This window comes from Hevea brasiliensis, chromosome 13 (genome assembly GCF_030052815.1).
Source record: "Hevea brasiliensis isolate MT/VB/25A 57/8 chromosome 13, ASM3005281v1, whole genome shotgun sequence".
Classification (NCBI taxonomy): domain Eukaryota; kingdom Viridiplantae; phylum Streptophyta; class Magnoliopsida; order Malpighiales; family Euphorbiaceae; genus Hevea; species Hevea brasiliensis.
Window position 1 is genome coordinate 81037010 of NC_079505.1, and position 18261 is coordinate 81055270.

An 18261-nucleotide genomic window follows, 5' to 3' on the forward strand; every position below is an offset into this window, starting at 1 on the left:
GTGTGCATCTGCTGCGGACGAGAACATGGTGTGTTGTTTGCTTTCAGCCTTTGACCAGTCAACTAGTCACCCCCGATTTGGCTGTCAATAAGAAATACATACATTGATGCATTGCAATCATTAAAAAAGTATATATATATATATATATATATATATATATATATATATATATATATATATATATATATATATATATATATATATATATATATATATATATTGAAGGTTTTTTTTTCTTTTATTATATTAATTAACACATTAATATTGTATTTTCTCTGCTTTTTACGATGATTTTATTTTATGATATTTTCTTATATTTATTAGATTATTTGAGAATACCACTTAGCCGTAGTTAAAATAAAATTATCTACAATATGAAATATTACTTCAAATTAATATACCTCTTCATCTTTTAGATTGAAAGAAAATATTTTTATTATTTACATTAAGAAAAACGAAGAAAAAAATCTAAATTTTTGAAAAATTTATAATTTTATCATGAATTAAAAAAAAAATTGTCAAACTCAAAATTGTGCAATTACATCTTATCATTAAATTGCCCGCTATTAAGATAATGAAACCGTTACATCAGTTTTTTTCAACCTTTAATTAAATCAATTAAGTAATAATTACGCTAATTAAGTGAAATTAAAATATAATAAAAAAATAAGATGATTTTTAATCCATTATCCTTAAAATGCATGTTATGAAACACATTGAATGTTAATGATATTTGTTCAGCATAATATTCTCTGAAATTAAATTAATTATTATAGAAGTAATTGGATTAATTATTTAGTTGTTTAATATTAAATTCACCTCCAATGAACACTTTTGTTGTATTGTCATCACTTCAATTTTAATATCAAATTTCTCCTAATATAAGTAGCAAGCTCCTTTAGATATTTACCATTTTATATGTAAATTTTTTAAAAAAGAAGGTGCTAATTTTCTGAAAAAATTGCAACTTTAATAATATATATTTTATGTTACGAGACACATATTTAATAAAAATATGATAAATTATTAGTTGAATGACTCATTTGAGATCATTTATAAATTAATAAAAAAATAATTTAAATAATTTAAAGAATTTTATATCTTTCAAGTAAAATCGAATATTTGATTGAATGAAAAAAACTCTCGAATAGGATTACATTTAATCCAATAAATGAAGAGATATCTGTAGTTTATCATAAAAATAATTTTTATTTTAAATTATGATATAAATGTATGAATTTTATTTATTTCATATATAAATTTGTTATAAATTTTATATATTTTAAGTTAATAATAAATCTGCCTAACCACCAAAAAATCGTTTAGCAATATGGAAGAAAGTATTAAGATTGTTCTTTCTAAAAAAGAAAAAAGAAAAATTATTAAGATTGTTGCTGGAGATATATCATAAAAAAAAAAGATGGTATTGCGTGTAGAGGACTGACACAGACTTGCTAGCTCAAAACCAAGCACACCTTCTCTATCTCTTTCCTTCTGAAAGAGAGAGTCACTTGATAGCTGAGATCAAACTTCGACTTGGGAACAATAGACAGTATGGCGTATCTCTAGAAATCTCTCTCTCTCTCACACATTGTCTCTCCAAAAACCTTATTTAAATACGCTCTTTGCCCACCTTTCTCCCATGCAATTCTTTCCTCTCTCCGCTACCTCTCTCTCTCTCTCTCTCTTTCTCTCTACTTCATCTCCAAACATCCATCTTCACTTCTTCCATGATAACTTGTCTCTTCTTCACTTTCTTTCTTTATCTTAGTTTCCCTTCCTTTTAAGCTTCTCCATAGCAATCCACTTTCTTGATACTTCACTAGTCACCAGCTTCTGTGTCCTGCCGTTTCTTCTCTCTTTTCTAAGCTATATAGAGCAGCTTAGTTTTTGACATATATATATCATTATATATTTTTATAGTTTCAGTGATAATTTCTTTTATAACATGTCTAGCCGAAGATCGAGATCAAGACCATCAGGGAGTTCAAGAATCACAGATGATCAGATCCTTGATCTTGTTACTAAGTTGCAACAGCTTCTTCCTGAGATTGGTAATAGGCGTTCGGACAAGGTATAGCTTTTGTACTTCTCAATAGTCACTACTCTTCTTTCTTTTTAGGTTAACTTTTTCATCTTTATTAAGTAGGGATCTCTCAAGTTTTCATGCTAATCAAAGATTTTGGACCTCTAATGATTAATACTTGCCTTTGGCAGTACTCAGTAGAATGATATGATTTAACGCAGCCCTTTTTGTTTTATTAGGCAAAAGAAAGTTACAGATTTAGTACTCTTGGGGTATGCTTATAAAATTAGTTTAAATTTCTTTAACTTCTCCATCAATCTTGAAAGAATCTTTCTCTATTTATCCCATCTAATTAAAAGAACAAAACAGCAAACCCAGAACTAAGAAATGGAAAAGTACGTAGACGACCTATACAGAAAGCATCGAGGAGGTGCAATTTTGTTACGCCGAAGTTTCTTCTTCTTCTTCTTCTCTCTCTCTCCTTTTTTTTTTTTTAATTTTATAATGCATAATTTATTTCATGGTAATTAATTAATTTGCATTTTCCGAAGTGTAGTATAGAAGTTTGTAATTAATTAGTTTAATTCATTTTCAAGGGGCATCATATGCAACCAAAAAAATGAATGAATTAGAAGGGAATTAATTAAGTTGATGAAAGAAATTGAGAGGGTTTTATTAATATAAAAATTGATTGTTTAATAACAGGTTTCAGCTGCCAAGGTGTTGCAGGAGACATGTAACTATATCAGAAGCTTGCACAGAGAGGTTGAAGATCTTAGCGAGCGGCTATCTGAGTTATTGGCAACTGCAGATACTGCACAGGCTGCCATAATTAGGAATTTACTTATGCAATAGAGCTGAGAATTGCTAGCGAGTTCGGCTTTCGTCTTCCTTAATTATTTCGTCGTACTTCTCTCTATATCTTTCTTTCTTCTAGGTTTTTATTATCAATAGCACCTGGCCTAATGATCGTAATGAATATGTAGTGCTTGTTTAATGGTTAGAAATAGCTTTTTGCAAGCTTTATCAGGCTAAGGAATATAATAAAAGGGGCCTTCCATTTTGCTGACATATGAACTCAGCCAATTTTCTAACTTATGGGTTGGATCTACCAAGGCAATTGGAAATGGACGGCATATGAACATATCTCAACACATAAAATATAGGCATATAGGCTCGACTTCTAACGAGAAAAAAAAAAAAAAATATGGCGGCATGCCTATCTCTATCTCCATGGGCTTAACAACATTGATGGAAAAAATAAAGAAAATATTATTTACTTTCACAGTTCTTTCGCGCATATGGTTAAAGAAAAGTAAATAAAAATTTCAATTTTTTAAACATTTTTTTGAGTCTTTTATTACCGATGAATGTGTTGCTGAGCTTAAATAATAATAGTGATAATAGTAATTTTAAGGTAGGAATCATGGTTAATGATGCATGCATTTACACTAAGATGGTACTAATGGACATGTTAACATGAAAGTATTGGTTGACAGTTATCAAAACTGAAGGCCAAGCCACTAGCTGCTAATCACATAAAAACTGATTAGTTCCCAAAACAAGAGCATCTAGAAAACCATATACAAAAACAGGGAGGTATCTTCGCTGGGAGTATGGGGTATGTATAGGTTCTATATTCTTCTTCCTTGTTGGAAGTATGGGTACTTCTGCCTCATGCACTCAAAATTCACCACAAAAGCTGCCTGCTGATAATCTTCATTGATTTTGTCCTCCACTATATATAACATTATAATGCAAAATATACAAGATAAATGAGCGCTTAGCAGAAAAAAAAAGCGGTAAAAATTTAAAATCTTAATCTGATATATTATAAAATAATATTTATTTATTTATTTATTTGCTTCCTCATACAAGATAGAGTATAGAAGCTATTAGTTTCAAAAGAAAAAAAAATGTAGAAGCTATTAGCTAGGTTTAATAAAAGCCTTAACTTTAAGTATCAACATTTTAAGGTCTTCGATTATGATGAAGCCCATGTTATTAATGGGCTTGACAAAGCCATTAATGCACTAATGCGCACTATTTGAGTTGGGCCAATTTGAGTGGCCTATGAGTTCAAATTACTTGTAGAGGTATTTTAAGAGTTATTATCTTTGGAATAATTTCAATCATTTGCCAAAAAAAAAAAAATAATAATTTAATACTATGTTTGGATTGGGGGATCTGATCATATGAATTTAAATTTGGACTAAATATATTATTTGGATATTCTAAATAAAAATAAATTTAAATTTGGTATAAATCCATGTATGTTTGACAAACTTAAAAAACTAAAAATTTAAAATTACTACTCCTGTCTTGTTATTTTAAATTCCTCCCACTGCAATCAAATGTATCAATTCTACATAATATTATAATTTCTTGACACTTTCCATGAAAATTCTTGTTATTTTCCAAATAAAAAATTTTTAAATTTATAAATGTTAAATTCTAAATATTAAATCAAATATTTAAAATTCAAATTTTAAATTTAAATCTTAAAGTTTAAATGTAATCTAAAAAAATTATCACACAATCATTCATCAATTCTATTTCTTTTAAAATGAATTAATTTTTTAGTTAAAAGAATTAGATTTTTTTATAAATGAGAATTGATAAAAAAAATTAATTAAATTAAATTTTTACAAAATTATAATTTATAAATAGGTACATATTTTTTTCTTCTTTCCTTCTTTTATATTTTTGGACGAAGACAATTGTTTCTTTACTACTTTTATTTGGTCGACTATAATATTAAGAAAAGATAGGAGTGTTGTTGGCCTTTGGATTATGATTATTAATTATTTTAACATGTGAGCTCAAAGCAAAAAAGAAAAAAAAGAAGCTTACTCCCTATATCAAACCGAAGGTTTTTACCAATCCATTCAACAGAGGAAGTGAACTGCATCCAAGGTGTCAATCAGTTAAATAAACATAAATGTCAAACAAAGGCCAGCAACACTTCCATCTTTGAAGGTGAAAAAATCAGGAAGATATAATCCACGAAACCTCCTTGAAATATATGGTGCTACCACATAAAATTCATATTCCAGGCATCGTTAGTAGATAAAGTCCAAATCTCAAGTAATGGTATCATAGAGATGGCAGAATTATAAACGAGAAGACTAACAAAAACCACAGAAACACAGATACATTTTGCAGAATTTAACAACATTATGACAATATTGACAAGGAAATAGATGTTAAGAGTAAAAATTACATCATTTAGGTGGGGCTCTATATTGATTAGCAGGGGGGCCGTCGAGTTCCTCTACTCCACCTCTGCAACACAGCATATCGCCTCTTCGATCAATGCAAACGAAAAATCTACGGTAAACCCAAAAAACATGTCACAAGAAAGCATTTTATCAAGAAAAAAGACCCAATACGCAAATTTTGTAGATGAAAGGTCTACTCTTTTTTTTTTCTCAATTATTATTGCCTGAATTTGATTGGATAATGACCCATTACGTGAATTGAAAGAGATAATGGAGAGACCCACAGCAGAACCAAACAAAATAAGGGGATTCTTCAATAGCAAATGGTGCAAGCAACTCTCAAAGTGAAATGGAGACAAAAAGTGGATCTCAGAGTGAAATGGATATGAGAAATTGGGGCACAGAGAAAATCGGTCTTCCATTGTTTTATCTAATAATCTTTTTAAGGGAAAAAGCTGTTCTGATGTAAAGTGTGATCTTATTTAGTTATAAATATCATGTATTTTGCATAGATTATTTAATTTTAATAACATATGCATTTTAATTATATTGAATTAAGATAATTATAATTAATCTATTATATTTATTTGTGAATTTTTATGATAATAAATAAATAAATTTATAGATAATGTCAAATCAGTAGTGGATTTGCCACGAATTTATTTATTTATTTATAAAAATTTTGATAATTTATTAATAAGGATCATGAAATACGTATAAAATAATTTTTTGATGAAAGAAAAAAAATATAAATATAAATAATTAAAATATTTTATTCAAAGATAATTTAACTTGGGTAGAATAATGTTTCAGGTGATAACTGGTCTTTTATCATTTTGAATGACTAAATAAATTTTTTATAATTTTTTTTTGAAACTTATTACCTCTATAACACGTAGAAAAGATTAAATCACTCGGTAATACTGATAGAAAAATATGTCACACTATCAATTCCATTAATAGAAAATCATTATTCATACCTAAATATTCAAAATCTTCAACTAAAAAAAATTAATGAATCATGCTGTATTTCAAATTACTAACTCAGCAAAATAATAATAATAATAATAAACAAACTCCACTAAGGGGATAAAATAAAACTAAAACAAAATCTCAATATTAGGGAGAAAACTTTAGATATGATCCTAATGGGTACAAATATAAGGAAAGAAAAACAAATTTAATCAAATGGATACAAATATGAAATTAAAAAAAAAAAGAAATTTGTTTGAAAGTAATTGAGATTTAACAACAGAATTAGGGATGATATTTGGCATTGTGTCGTTAATGCCATGGCTAAATTTAGCGAAAGTAGCAAAATTTCTACTATAAAATTTATCCATAAGGGTATCAACAATAGATTTTTATCCGTTAAAAATCTATCACTAAAAGCTTTAGTTATGGAAAAATGACTACCAACGACTTATTTTTTGTCACTGATATTTTTTTTAGGAAGATGTAAATTTTGATATGCAAAATGTTAAATTAAAAGGCCAAATATTATAATTATAATCTGCCAAATTTCACACTTTGGTGAAAATTTTATATATATATATCTGAGATCAAATTAGATTAGAAATTAAATTAGTGATAGGTTTTTTTTTTTCCTCATTTTGTAGTCCCTTTGCTTCCATTTAATGAACAACTTCATTTTAATTAGTATGGTCGATTTGCCTTTCAGCTCCTTCAATTTCTTCAACCACTTCAAAGTCTTATTAATAAAGAACTTCATTTTATAATCACCTTATTAATTAAGTTTATCCCATCAGTTGCAAATATAATTTCACTAGCCTCTAGAATAAATACTTAGCCATCTGTATTATTCATTCTCTACATTGCAAGTATAAGAAATTCAAAAGGAGTTAAATGAAAAATCTAATCCCTAACTTTTATAATTTAAAAATAGAAAATATTTAGTCATGAATAGTCACCTCCTCCTTCACATTGATTCATCCACACATTCCAACTAGATCTTAAGAACTTACTCCACCTCATTTGCTCTCCATTGACTTGTGTAAATTTTAGTTTCTTTGCTTATTGAGTTGGTGTGATTTTCATCATTGTGAGGCTTGAGTTTCCTCTTACTGTTTCTGTGCAAAAGATGGGGAATACATAGAAGATGATTGTGGGTTTGATTGTCTTTTCTTCAAATTCTTTATTATGTTTGGTTATTGAAAAAATTAATATGAAATGAAATTGTATGTTTTAAAGGTATAAGAAAATAACTTCCTTTTACTAGCGTTATGAAATTTGGTTGTTTACAGTGTAATAGATTTCTCAAATAATTAATTTAGGGATGTGATAGGTTCAATGGAGCAAATTCAAGAATAAAAAAATTGTATTTGATCAATAAAAAATATTCAAGGAGCAAGAAGATAATTAATAATTATAGGAACTATTTTATGAATAATTACATCATAATTAATTGTTGAAATCTTTTCATAGTACATAGGCAATCATAATTTAGTTAATACTCTGAAAAATAGAACCAACTGCTGAATTGTTGGAAAACCATTATTTCCTGGACCCCGGAAACCAACAAACTAATAATTCATTGACAAACAAATACTGATATTTAATTACTTTATATTTAAAAAAAAATAAAAAAAACAACATTACTGTTTCTAAAATAAAAGTATCAGTCAGTATTTATAATAATAATAATAAAAGTAAAGATCAGTTCCCGATAAAAATATACATGTCTACTAGACTAGTCGCTATCTCTGTGATTCCCAACTAGGCAATTTCAAACCTGCACAATGGACAAGCTCTGCTCTTTTCTAACCAATTAAGAATGCACCCACTGTGATAAAGATGGGAGCAAGGCATCCGAGTCACCTCTGATCCAATCAGTAGCTCCTCCAAACAAATCATACAGTGTTCTGTCGAATCTTCAATTTTGATTATCTCCAAAGCCTCAATTGCTGTCTTGGTTGCGGGCACTAAGCGTGACGATAGATCATCATCATCTCCATCGCCTTCAGTATCCATTGCCTCAAAACCAGGAGGAACATCAATTTCTACCCTCATGTGCAGAACCTTTCGACCCATATAGCGTTTATTGCTTGCCATTTGACGAGCAAACCCTAATATCCTATCCACCATGTATGGCTGAACAGGGATGTCCATGTCAAGAAGAATTTGATGTATAGTTGACACGGATGTTTCTGGGCAAAACAACTTGTTTCGTTCAACTAGGAATCTGTCCTGGATCACGTCACACTCCTCATCATAAAGCTCCAATTCTTCTTCCTCCATTGCTGAATCATCCAGCGGAGGCATGAAGGTGGCTACAACCTCTATCGAGAACATATGGCAGGAAAAAGAATCATCTTCTGCTTCAACTTCGTCCAGTGGAGTCACATGGCAACAAATTTCTTGATCTTCTGTTGACATCTCTAACCAGACTATGAGCAAAGAGAATGGAGAACAAAACCTATAAAACAAGATGCCAAAAGGAAAAGGAAATTAAATTTTTGTAGAAGGAAGGAGATCTTATAGAACATTACGTATAGCAGAATTGGAAAAGAGGCTCCGGGATTCCTATGTCAATAAGGAAAGCTAAATCTCTTTAAGAAAATTAAAAAAAAAAAAAGTAAAAATAAATAAAAAAGGAAACCCTAATATTGCTGTATTTGAGTCATAAACCAAATCCAAGTCTGATAGTGATAGGAAGCTAATAGGAAGCTAACGGTCTTCATAGGGACTACCAAATTATTAACTTTGAAGTTTCTCATTTCGGAATATTGATCGCATTGCACCTAAAATTTCAGATCCAATTAGTAGTTTTGTCTCGGCATTATGTGGAACATTTTTTTTTATTTTAATAATATAATTTAATATATATTTTATATTTTCATAATTATATTATAAAATTTTTTTAATAATAAAATTTTTAATTAATTATAATTTTAATTTATTTGTTAATAAATAAATAAGTTAATTAATAAATTAATTTTTATTATTTTTTAAATTAGTTGACATATATCAATAAAATAATAAATAGAGTAAAGAAAAAAAGAAGCACATATGCGGACAATTTCTAAAGTATCATTCTTCAAATTTTTATACTTAAAATATAAGAAATATTTTTAAAAATAAATTTTTAAATTTTATAAATAATTTTTTTATTAAATAATTATTTAAATATATATATTAATATAATTTTTAAAAAATATTCACTTTTTTCTAATAGGATAAAAATTTAATTAAAAAATAATTGTATTTAGAGGTATATGATATTATAAGCAGAGTATTATAGTATTTGAAATTATAAACTTCAAAATTTTAAAATTCTTAAAAGATGTGGTAAAGAGAAATTTTAAATAGTTATTATTTCTTTATACTAGATGAGATTTTAGTAATTAAAATTTAAAAATATTTAAATAAAAATTAATATTTAATGTCATAAATTATTTTTTATATAAAAAATATAAAATAAAGATAGCACACTCTTATCAAATTTTTTCTAAGGCCTAACTTTTATATTTAGCTTGATAACCTTTTTCCCAAATTCACTATATATAACTAAAGCTTACCTATTATTACCTTGTTCTTGATCTTTAAGCATTAAATAAAAGAAAGATATTCTCTTTGAGCCGTTCTCTTATTGTTCTTGTTCAAGATTCCCACAACTTATCAATGCGAGGCATGGCTGGGGGAAGCTGAAGACATGGATGATTCTTTGGCGAAACAGTGCTCTTGATTCAAATATATTTGCACATTATACCTTTTGATCCCATGGAGGGAGGTACCAGCAGTGCCGACATTACAATCTTGAAGGAGTTTCCAGTGAAAAGGGACATCTAATGCATGACGCCACTTCTTGTTCTACCGTAATGAACATGCTTTCAGAGATGAACATGCCTTTAAATGTTCAACTCATAATGATACTGAAAATAGCAGAATGTGCACAAGAAAGTGGAAACTTGGAACGAAAGGTTATTCCTATGTTTGTGCTTCTTAACACTGTCCAATCACCTAATAGTAATACAGGTTCTATTGAGCCTGGCGCTTTAATTTCCTGGAGTCCTTCAAGTCGCTGAGGTTGAGGTTCGTGGGTGCTAGTAATTCAGCCATGGAAGCATTAGAGAAGGTAAAAGTTAATAAAGATTCTTGGAAGCAATGTGTGATATGCTTGGATAGAACATGATAACTTTTTTTTTTTTTTTTTAGCATGCGGTCTCTCACGCTTAATTTAGGAGTCTTACTAAGTGGATCAGTTTTGATGTCACTAATCTAACTACTTGTTAATAATCATTTTGCTTCGATTTCTTTTCTTTCTTGTAAAGAATTTAAGAATGAGTAATTAGCTAAAAATTTAAGCATCTTTTAAGTACCAATTGTTAAATTATGAGAATTTGTTGGAGTGGTATCTGTTTTATCATTTTGGGTTTAGTGAATTCATATGTTCTGCATTAATAAGTAATTAAATTTACTTAAGGAGAAGAATTAATCAAGATGCATATAAAATTTTCAGAGCTCAACATTATATAACAAAAAAAAATATAATAACATCAATAATAAATAGTCAAATACATAAATATAATTTTAAATCAATTGTAATTAATTTATTTTTTCTCTTCTAAAATATTAATAATTCTTTTTTGAGTTTTGATCTGAAATCAAGCTGATGATCGCTTAATACATACAGCTAATGTGGTAGTATATTAATATCTTATCATATCAGATTAATTAAATTCTGATCTTTTATCATCTTACTTTAATTTCATTTTCAATTTCGAATGGCATTTACTTTTAATTTCTTTATATATATGTATTCTATCATTACTGATTTTATCACAAAAGGATAAGTATTTTGTTATGAAAAATAAAATAATTTAATAAAATTTTACAATTAATCTTATATAATTTTTGTAAATTGATTTTTTTATAAAATTATTAATTAAAAAAATTTATTAATTTAACAGAAAAATAATTATTACAAAAATTATTTATAATGTAAGTAAATTATTTTAATTTAATGCAGTTACAGTGAATGTGTAATTTATTTTTATAATTTTTAATTAAATTTGTTACATATAATTTATCTATTGGATTTTTAAAACAGTATTATATGTATTTTTTTAAGCATTAAAAAATTTTACTTTTTCATTAATGTGTTAAATTTTTTGTAATTAATAATTTTATAAAAAAATTAATTTATAAAATTGCATCAGATAAATTATAAAATTTCGTTAAATTTTTTATTTTTCATAATAAAATAATTATACTTATAATAAAAATAAATATTCATAGAAATATAAATTCTATTGAAATTCACTTTTAACCGCCATCAATGACCTCACCACAGCCTTAATATGGTAAATTAGGGGTAACAAAGAGGAAAAGTATTAACAATAGTTTTATCCGGCAATACTTTATTTATTAAAAAATAGATCTTTGCCGCAGAACCCGGTCGGTATAAGGGTCTCTTTAGTTTAACTGTTGTATATAGCTGATAGCTGGTAGCTGATGATAGCTGATTTATGTTAAGTATTTGATAAATTATATTTAGCTGTCGTTGATATGTGAAATGATTAATAAGAGTATATATTATATTATTTATTTTATTATTAAATTAAATATATAATTATCAAATTAATATATTATATCATTTATTATTTTATTAAAATAAAAATATAATTATTAATCTATTATATTATATTATTTATTTTATTATTAAAATAAAAAAATAATTAAATTTTTTTAAAAAATCATTAAATAATTTAAAAAATATAGATAAAATAATAAAGTATTATTATTGTTGATAAAAAAAACTTATAATTAATTTTAAGTTTTTAGATATAAATAAATATTTTATATTTTATGTTATTAATAAAAAAGATTTTAATAAAGTTGAAATATATTAATTAAAATATTAAAATTATAAATAAAAAATATAAAAATATTAATAATATTAATTTTTGAGTTAAATAAAAAAAAATAATACAGTTAAAATAAAAAATAAAATTAAATCATGTATAAGCTGATGAGAAACAGTTTTAAAAATAAAATTAATATAAACTGCAATTGATGTATATCATATTAGTTACCCATTAACTATCAATTTTATTATTTTAAACTTATCAAACACTCTAATTTATCTATTTAAATCTATCAATTATCAACTATGTCCCATGAATTAACCAAACACCCTTATAATGCTCGGGCCTCCGAGAAACCACGTGCGGTGGTGTGCATCTGCTTCGGACGAGAACATGGCATGTTGTTCGCTTTCAGCCTTTGACCAGTCAACTACCAAACCCTCCTCTGAGGTGCCCCCGATTTCTTTTTATAAACAATTAAATTTATATTATTGAAATAAAAATCAGAAAAAATTTATACGTAAACATCAAACTAAATTTAGATCAATGGATCTACTTCGGGATAACTAACTTACAGCGTAGCTTTCTAAGCCGGTCCATGGAATAGAAGCAAAGAGTTACAGTAAATTATTAGGAGTATATATATATATATATATTTATTAATAAAATATAATTTTTATTTTTTATTTTTATGATATAATTATTTTTATGTAAATATAAGATATATTATTTTTAGTGTACCGAATGAAATCTATAATTTGCCAAGAGTTGCAAATTAAAAAACAGAACCTGAAAAGAACAGTAACTAAACAGAACCAAAATGCCAAAAGCAAATAAGGTCTAGACCATGAGCCAAAGCAAAACAAGGCCATTGGTTGAAGAAAGCAAAAAACTGAACAGCTAAAAAGGACCAAATAGCTGACAAAACAGTCACAAAAATTCTGCAGCAATCTCTGGACGCTAGGAAGGAGCAGCACTATCCAAAACAGGCAACCAAATCAGTGGTTCTAGTTAATCCATGCTTTGCTACGCAATCTGCGACAAAATTTGCTCGCGCGGGACAAAGCTAAACTCAATGTGGGGGAGTGATCGGAGACGAAGAATGATGGAATTGATGACTCAGGATAAACGCCAAGGAGCTGAATCATGATTTTTAACCCCAGAAATATTATTTTGAGAATCCGATTCGATAAAGACAGTATCAATGCTAGTGGGCAATTTGGCTGTTGCTAAGCATATATGTTGCATTGCAATCATTATTGAAAAAAAAAAAAAACAATGAACCAGTAGTGCAGTGGTAACAACCACTGTTTTTTTTAGGAAAAATTCAGATTTAATTTAATTTTTTAAAATAACATTATTGAGATGGATAATCAATAGGGACCAAATTAGGTGGACAAGGGAGTCTTCCCCAACTTCCATAAGATTATTTTTAATATAGATGTATTTAAATTTATTTTTATAATTAGTCTCTCAAAATTTTTATTAGCCCCTTAAAAATATTAAATAGGTATAATAAATTTAAATAGATACAATAAATTTTAATTTTTCATTAATATTAATTTTTAATAATTTATAATTTATATATTATGATTTAAATTGAAGTGTCAAAAGTACTTGGTTGTTATTAAATGATTACAAAGTATAATAAAAGTTAATTATTTAAACTTTTATAATTATAAATTAAAATTTAATTTATAATTATTATTTTAAAGTTAAATATAAGTCAATGTAATAATTTCCTATCATACACTCAAATCATATGGAATTTTTTTCAATTCGCATTTTTGCTCTCCTTGTCCTTTTATGCTACAATAATTTTTTTCCCTTATCGTCTTTCTTTTTTAAAATTTTATTTTTTTGGTGTCATTTAAATAAAAAATATATTTTATTTATATTTACATAAGTAAACAAAGCTAGTGATCTCAATATTCATGTAAATTTTGAATTATTCAACTTGACGTATATTTATTTTTAACATATATATATATATATATATATATATATATATATATATATATATATATATATATATTTACTATGTTATTTTATTAATTTATATTTTTTTGTCTTTTTAATATTAATGATAATTATTTTTTTTTATTTTATCTTATTATGCCATATAATCTAATTATATAGGATTTATATTTATTTATTAACTTTTGAATCTGAATTTTAATACTTTGATATTGTTTGATTTTTATTTCTTTAAACAATGTTGTTTATATTATGAAATTATATTAGTCAAAAAAATTATAATTATGTAATACATATATTTATTATGAAAGTTTTGTTATAATTGGTTAAACTTTTAATATTTTGTATTATTTTTATTTATTATATATTTTATGCTATATATATGTGTTTTTGTTTTGTTGATGTATTATGGTTGGCCCTCCCAACAAAATTTTTTGATTCCGCCTTTAATAGTCACGAACTTAAAAAAAAAAAATTAATTTTTGTTACTATAAAATGGATATAAAAGATATCCTTATAAATAATATATATATATATATATATATATATATATATATATATATATATATATAAGATTTTTTTTTCTTTTATTATACTAATTAACACATTAATTTTGTATTTTTTCTGCTGTTAACCATGATTTTATTTTATCATATTATAAAATTAAATTTATTATGTTATATTAATTAAATTAATTGAGAATGCCACTTAGCCATAGTTAAAAGAAAATTTTATCTTAATCTACATTATGAAATATTACTTCCAATAATATACCTCTTCATCTAAAAAAAATTTATTTTTATTATTTACATTATGAGAAAGGATTATATATGCAACTCAAATCTCTGTTTAAAATTTCTCCTTCCATCATATGAGATAGATACATGCATGCATCATTAAGTAATAAAAATAGTTGTTTATATATATATATATATACATGCACACACAATAGTGAAAACTTGTTTATCTTAAATTTCACCTGATAGTCGTTCCTCCATGATCAGTAATTTTGCAATTGATTTGAAGGTTATTACAAATTTATCATCTGCCATATGATTGTAGGCTTTGCAGGGTTTAACCTTTTTGTCTTTTCCTTTAGGGCTTTCCTTCGTCTCTTCTGCGGGTTGCTTGTATATTATATTTGTTAAATCAATGAAGTTTTAGGAACATAATTGATATGTGCTGCAAATTATTTGCCTCTAATGAACACTTTTGTTGTAGTGTCTTCACTTCAATTTTAATATTAAATTTCACCTAATATAATTAACTAGCTCCTTTAGATATTTACTTTTTTATATGGAATTTAAAAAAAAAAAAGTGCTAATGTGCTATAAAAATTTGCAACTTTATATAGTATATAATTTTGTCATGAGACACATATTTAATAAAAATATGAAAAATTATTAGTTGAATGACTCGTTTGCAGTCATTTATAAATTAATAAAAAATAATTTTAATACTTCAATTTAATATATTAAAAAAATAATTTTTATTTTAAATTTGATATATAAATATATAAATTTCATTTATTTTATATATAAATTTTATTCTACATTTTATATTTTAATTTTATAATAATTGTGCCTAACCATAAAAAAAATCGCATAGCAATGTGGATGAAGTTACTGGAGATATATCATTTAAAAACATGGTATTATGAGGTCTGACACACACTTACTAAATGAGGAAAATTCTTCCATACATTATGGTCTCTAAAAATTTAATTAATAAAAAATTATATATATGCAATTTTTTTTAATAAAATTATGATTCTAAGTAAAATAATAATTATTAATTAATTAGGTGTTCTTAAGAAAATACACGAAACTAACTCACCACCAAAAATGTAAGGGAATGAGTGTTTAAAACCATATAAGTAACACATTTAAGAATATTAACATGTTTATAAGTAAAAAGGACAAGCATACCTTCCCTATCTCTTTCTTTCTGAAAGAGAGAAGAAAGAGAGAGTCACTTGTTGAGATCAAACTTCCAACAAGGACAGTATGGCGTATCTCTATAAAACTCTCTCTCTCACACACACATTGTCTCTCCAAAACCCTATTTAAATACGCCCTTTGCCCACCTCTTTCTCCCATGCAAGTACTCCTCTCTCTCTACTTCATCTTCAAACACCCGTCATCACTTCTTCCATAATAACTTGTCTCTTCTTCACTTTCTTTCTCTATCTTAGGTTCCCTTCCTTTTATGCTTCTCCATAGCAATCACATTCTTGATACTTCAACAGTCACCAGCTTCTGTGTCCTGCCGTTTCTTCTCTTTTTTCTAAGCTATATAGAACAGCTTTGTTTTTGACATATATATATAATTGTGCATTTATATAGTTTCAGTGATAATTTCTTTATAACATGTCTAGCTGCAGATCGAGATCAAGACCATCAGGGAGTTCAAGAATCACAATTGATCAGATCCTTGATCTTGTTACTAAGTTGCAAAAGCTTCTTCCTGAGATTAGCAATAGGCGTTCGGACAAGGTATAGCTTTTGTACTTCTCAAAAGTTACTATTCTTCTTTCTTTTTATGCTAAGCTTTTCATCTTTACTAATTAGGTATCTCTCAAGTTTTCATACTAATTAAAGATTTTGGACCTCGAATGATTAATACTTGCTTTTGGCAGTACTCAGTAGAATGATTTAACACAGACCTTTTCGTTTTATTAGGCAAAGAAAGTTAAGATTTACTCATGGAGGATGCTTATATAATTAGTTTAAATTTGTTTTACTTCTCCTTCAATCTTGAAAGAATCTTTCTCTATTTATCACATCTAAAAGGACAAAACACCAAACCGAGAACTAAGAAATGGAAAAGTACGTAGACGACCTTTACAGAAAGCATGCAGGAGGTGCAATTTTGTTACACTGAAGTTTCTTCTTCTTCTTCTTCTTCCTTTTTTTTTTTAATGCATAATTTATTTCATTGGTAATTAATTAATTTGCATTTTCCGAAGTGTAATTTAGAAGTTTGTTATTGATTAGTTTAATTCATTTTCAGGGGGCATCATATGCAATAAAAAAAAAAAGAGAAAGAATTTGAAGGGAATTAATTAATTTAATGAAAGAAATTAAGAGGTTTTTATTAACATAAAAATTGATTGTTTAATTACAGGTTTCAGCTGCCAAGGTGTTGCAGGAGACATGCAACTATATCAGAAGCTTGCACAGAGAGGTTTATGATCTTAGCGAGCAGCTATCTGAGCTATTGGCAATTTCAGACACTGCACAGGCTGCCATAATTAGGAATTTACTTATGCAATAGAGCTGAGAATTGCTAACTACTTTCGCTTTCGTCTTCCTTAACTATTTCCTTGTACTTCTCTCTATATCTTTCTTTCTTCTAGGTTTTTATCATCACTGGCTAATGTACCTGGTCTAATGATCGTGGTGAATATGTACGTAGTGCCTGTTTAATGGTTAGAAATTCCTTTTGCAAGCTTTATCAAGCTAAGGAATATATCAAGAGGGGCCTTCCATTTTGCTGACGTATGAACTCAGCCAATTTTCTAACTTATGGATTCGATATACCAAGGCAATTGGATGTGTATGGCATATAACCTATCTCAACACATAAAATATAGGCATATAGGCTCAACTTCTAATAAGGAAAAAAAATTATGAGCTTAAAAGTAAAAAGATATTTCCCAATGAATTTTAGCTAAATAGTACTATCTCTTATTTTATAACAGTAAAATTTTAAATTTAAAATTTAATTAAAACTAAATAAATAATAAAAAAATTTAAAAATTCCACATTATATAATAGGATGTTTCTAAGAAAGCTGCCTGCTGATAAGCTTTATTGACTTTGTCCACTATATATAACATTATAATGCAAAATACTCTGTTACTTATTAGTAAAAATTTAAAATCCTAACCTGTTATATTATAAAATAATATTTATTTATTTGCTTCCTCATACAAGATAGAATATAGAAGCTATTAGCTAGGCTTAACAAAGCCCTTAATTTTAAGTATAAGGTCTTAATTATAATGAAGCCCATGCTATTAGTAGGCTTGACAAAGCCATTAGCATATTATTTTAAGGTCTTGACTCTAATGGACACTATTTGAGTCGGGCCCATTTGAGTGGCCTATGAGTTCATATTATCTGTCGAAATAGACAACAATGCATTCTTTTCTTCTTTCTTTCTTTTATATTTTTTCGTTGAAGACTAAATTTTTTATTTACTACTT

At 26.7% G+C, this 18261-nt stretch overlaps 3 protein-coding genes across 3 annotated transcripts; 2 read left to right on the plus strand and 1 right to left on the minus strand.

The window, feature by feature from the left end:
- The first annotated feature begins 1524 nt into the window (after positions 1 to 1524).
- Positions 1525 to 3097, plus strand: LOC131171740 (transcription factor PRE3-like). Its single transcript, XM_058131641.1, has 2 exons — positions 1525 to 2074; positions 2732 to 3097. Exons 1-2 carry the CDS (start codon positions 1949 to 1951, stop codon positions 2879 to 2881), a joined length of 276 nt encoding a protein of 91 aa, XP_057987624.1. The 5' UTR covers positions 1525 to 1948; the 3' UTR covers positions 2882 to 3097.
- A 4838-nt stretch (positions 3098 to 7935) lies between these two features.
- Positions 7936 to 8755, minus strand: LOC110643595 (E3 ubiquitin-protein ligase CIP8-like). The gene has a single exon (XM_021796054.2). It carries the CDS (start codon positions 8641 to 8643, stop codon positions 7984 to 7986), a length of 660 nt encoding a protein of 219 aa, XP_021651746.2. The 5' UTR covers positions 8644 to 8755; the 3' UTR covers positions 7936 to 7983.
- A 7422-nt stretch (positions 8756 to 16177) lies between these two features.
- Positions 16178 to 17327, plus strand: LOC110643608 (transcription factor PRE3-like). The gene is made up of 2 exons (XM_021796067.2): positions 16178 to 16546; positions 17178 to 17327. The coding sequence occupies exons 1-2, from the start codon at positions 16421 to 16423 to the stop codon at positions 17325 to 17327; spliced, it is 276 nt and encodes a 91-aa protein (XP_021651759.2). The 5' UTR covers positions 16178 to 16420.
- Positions 17328 to 18261: the final 934 nt, after the last annotated feature.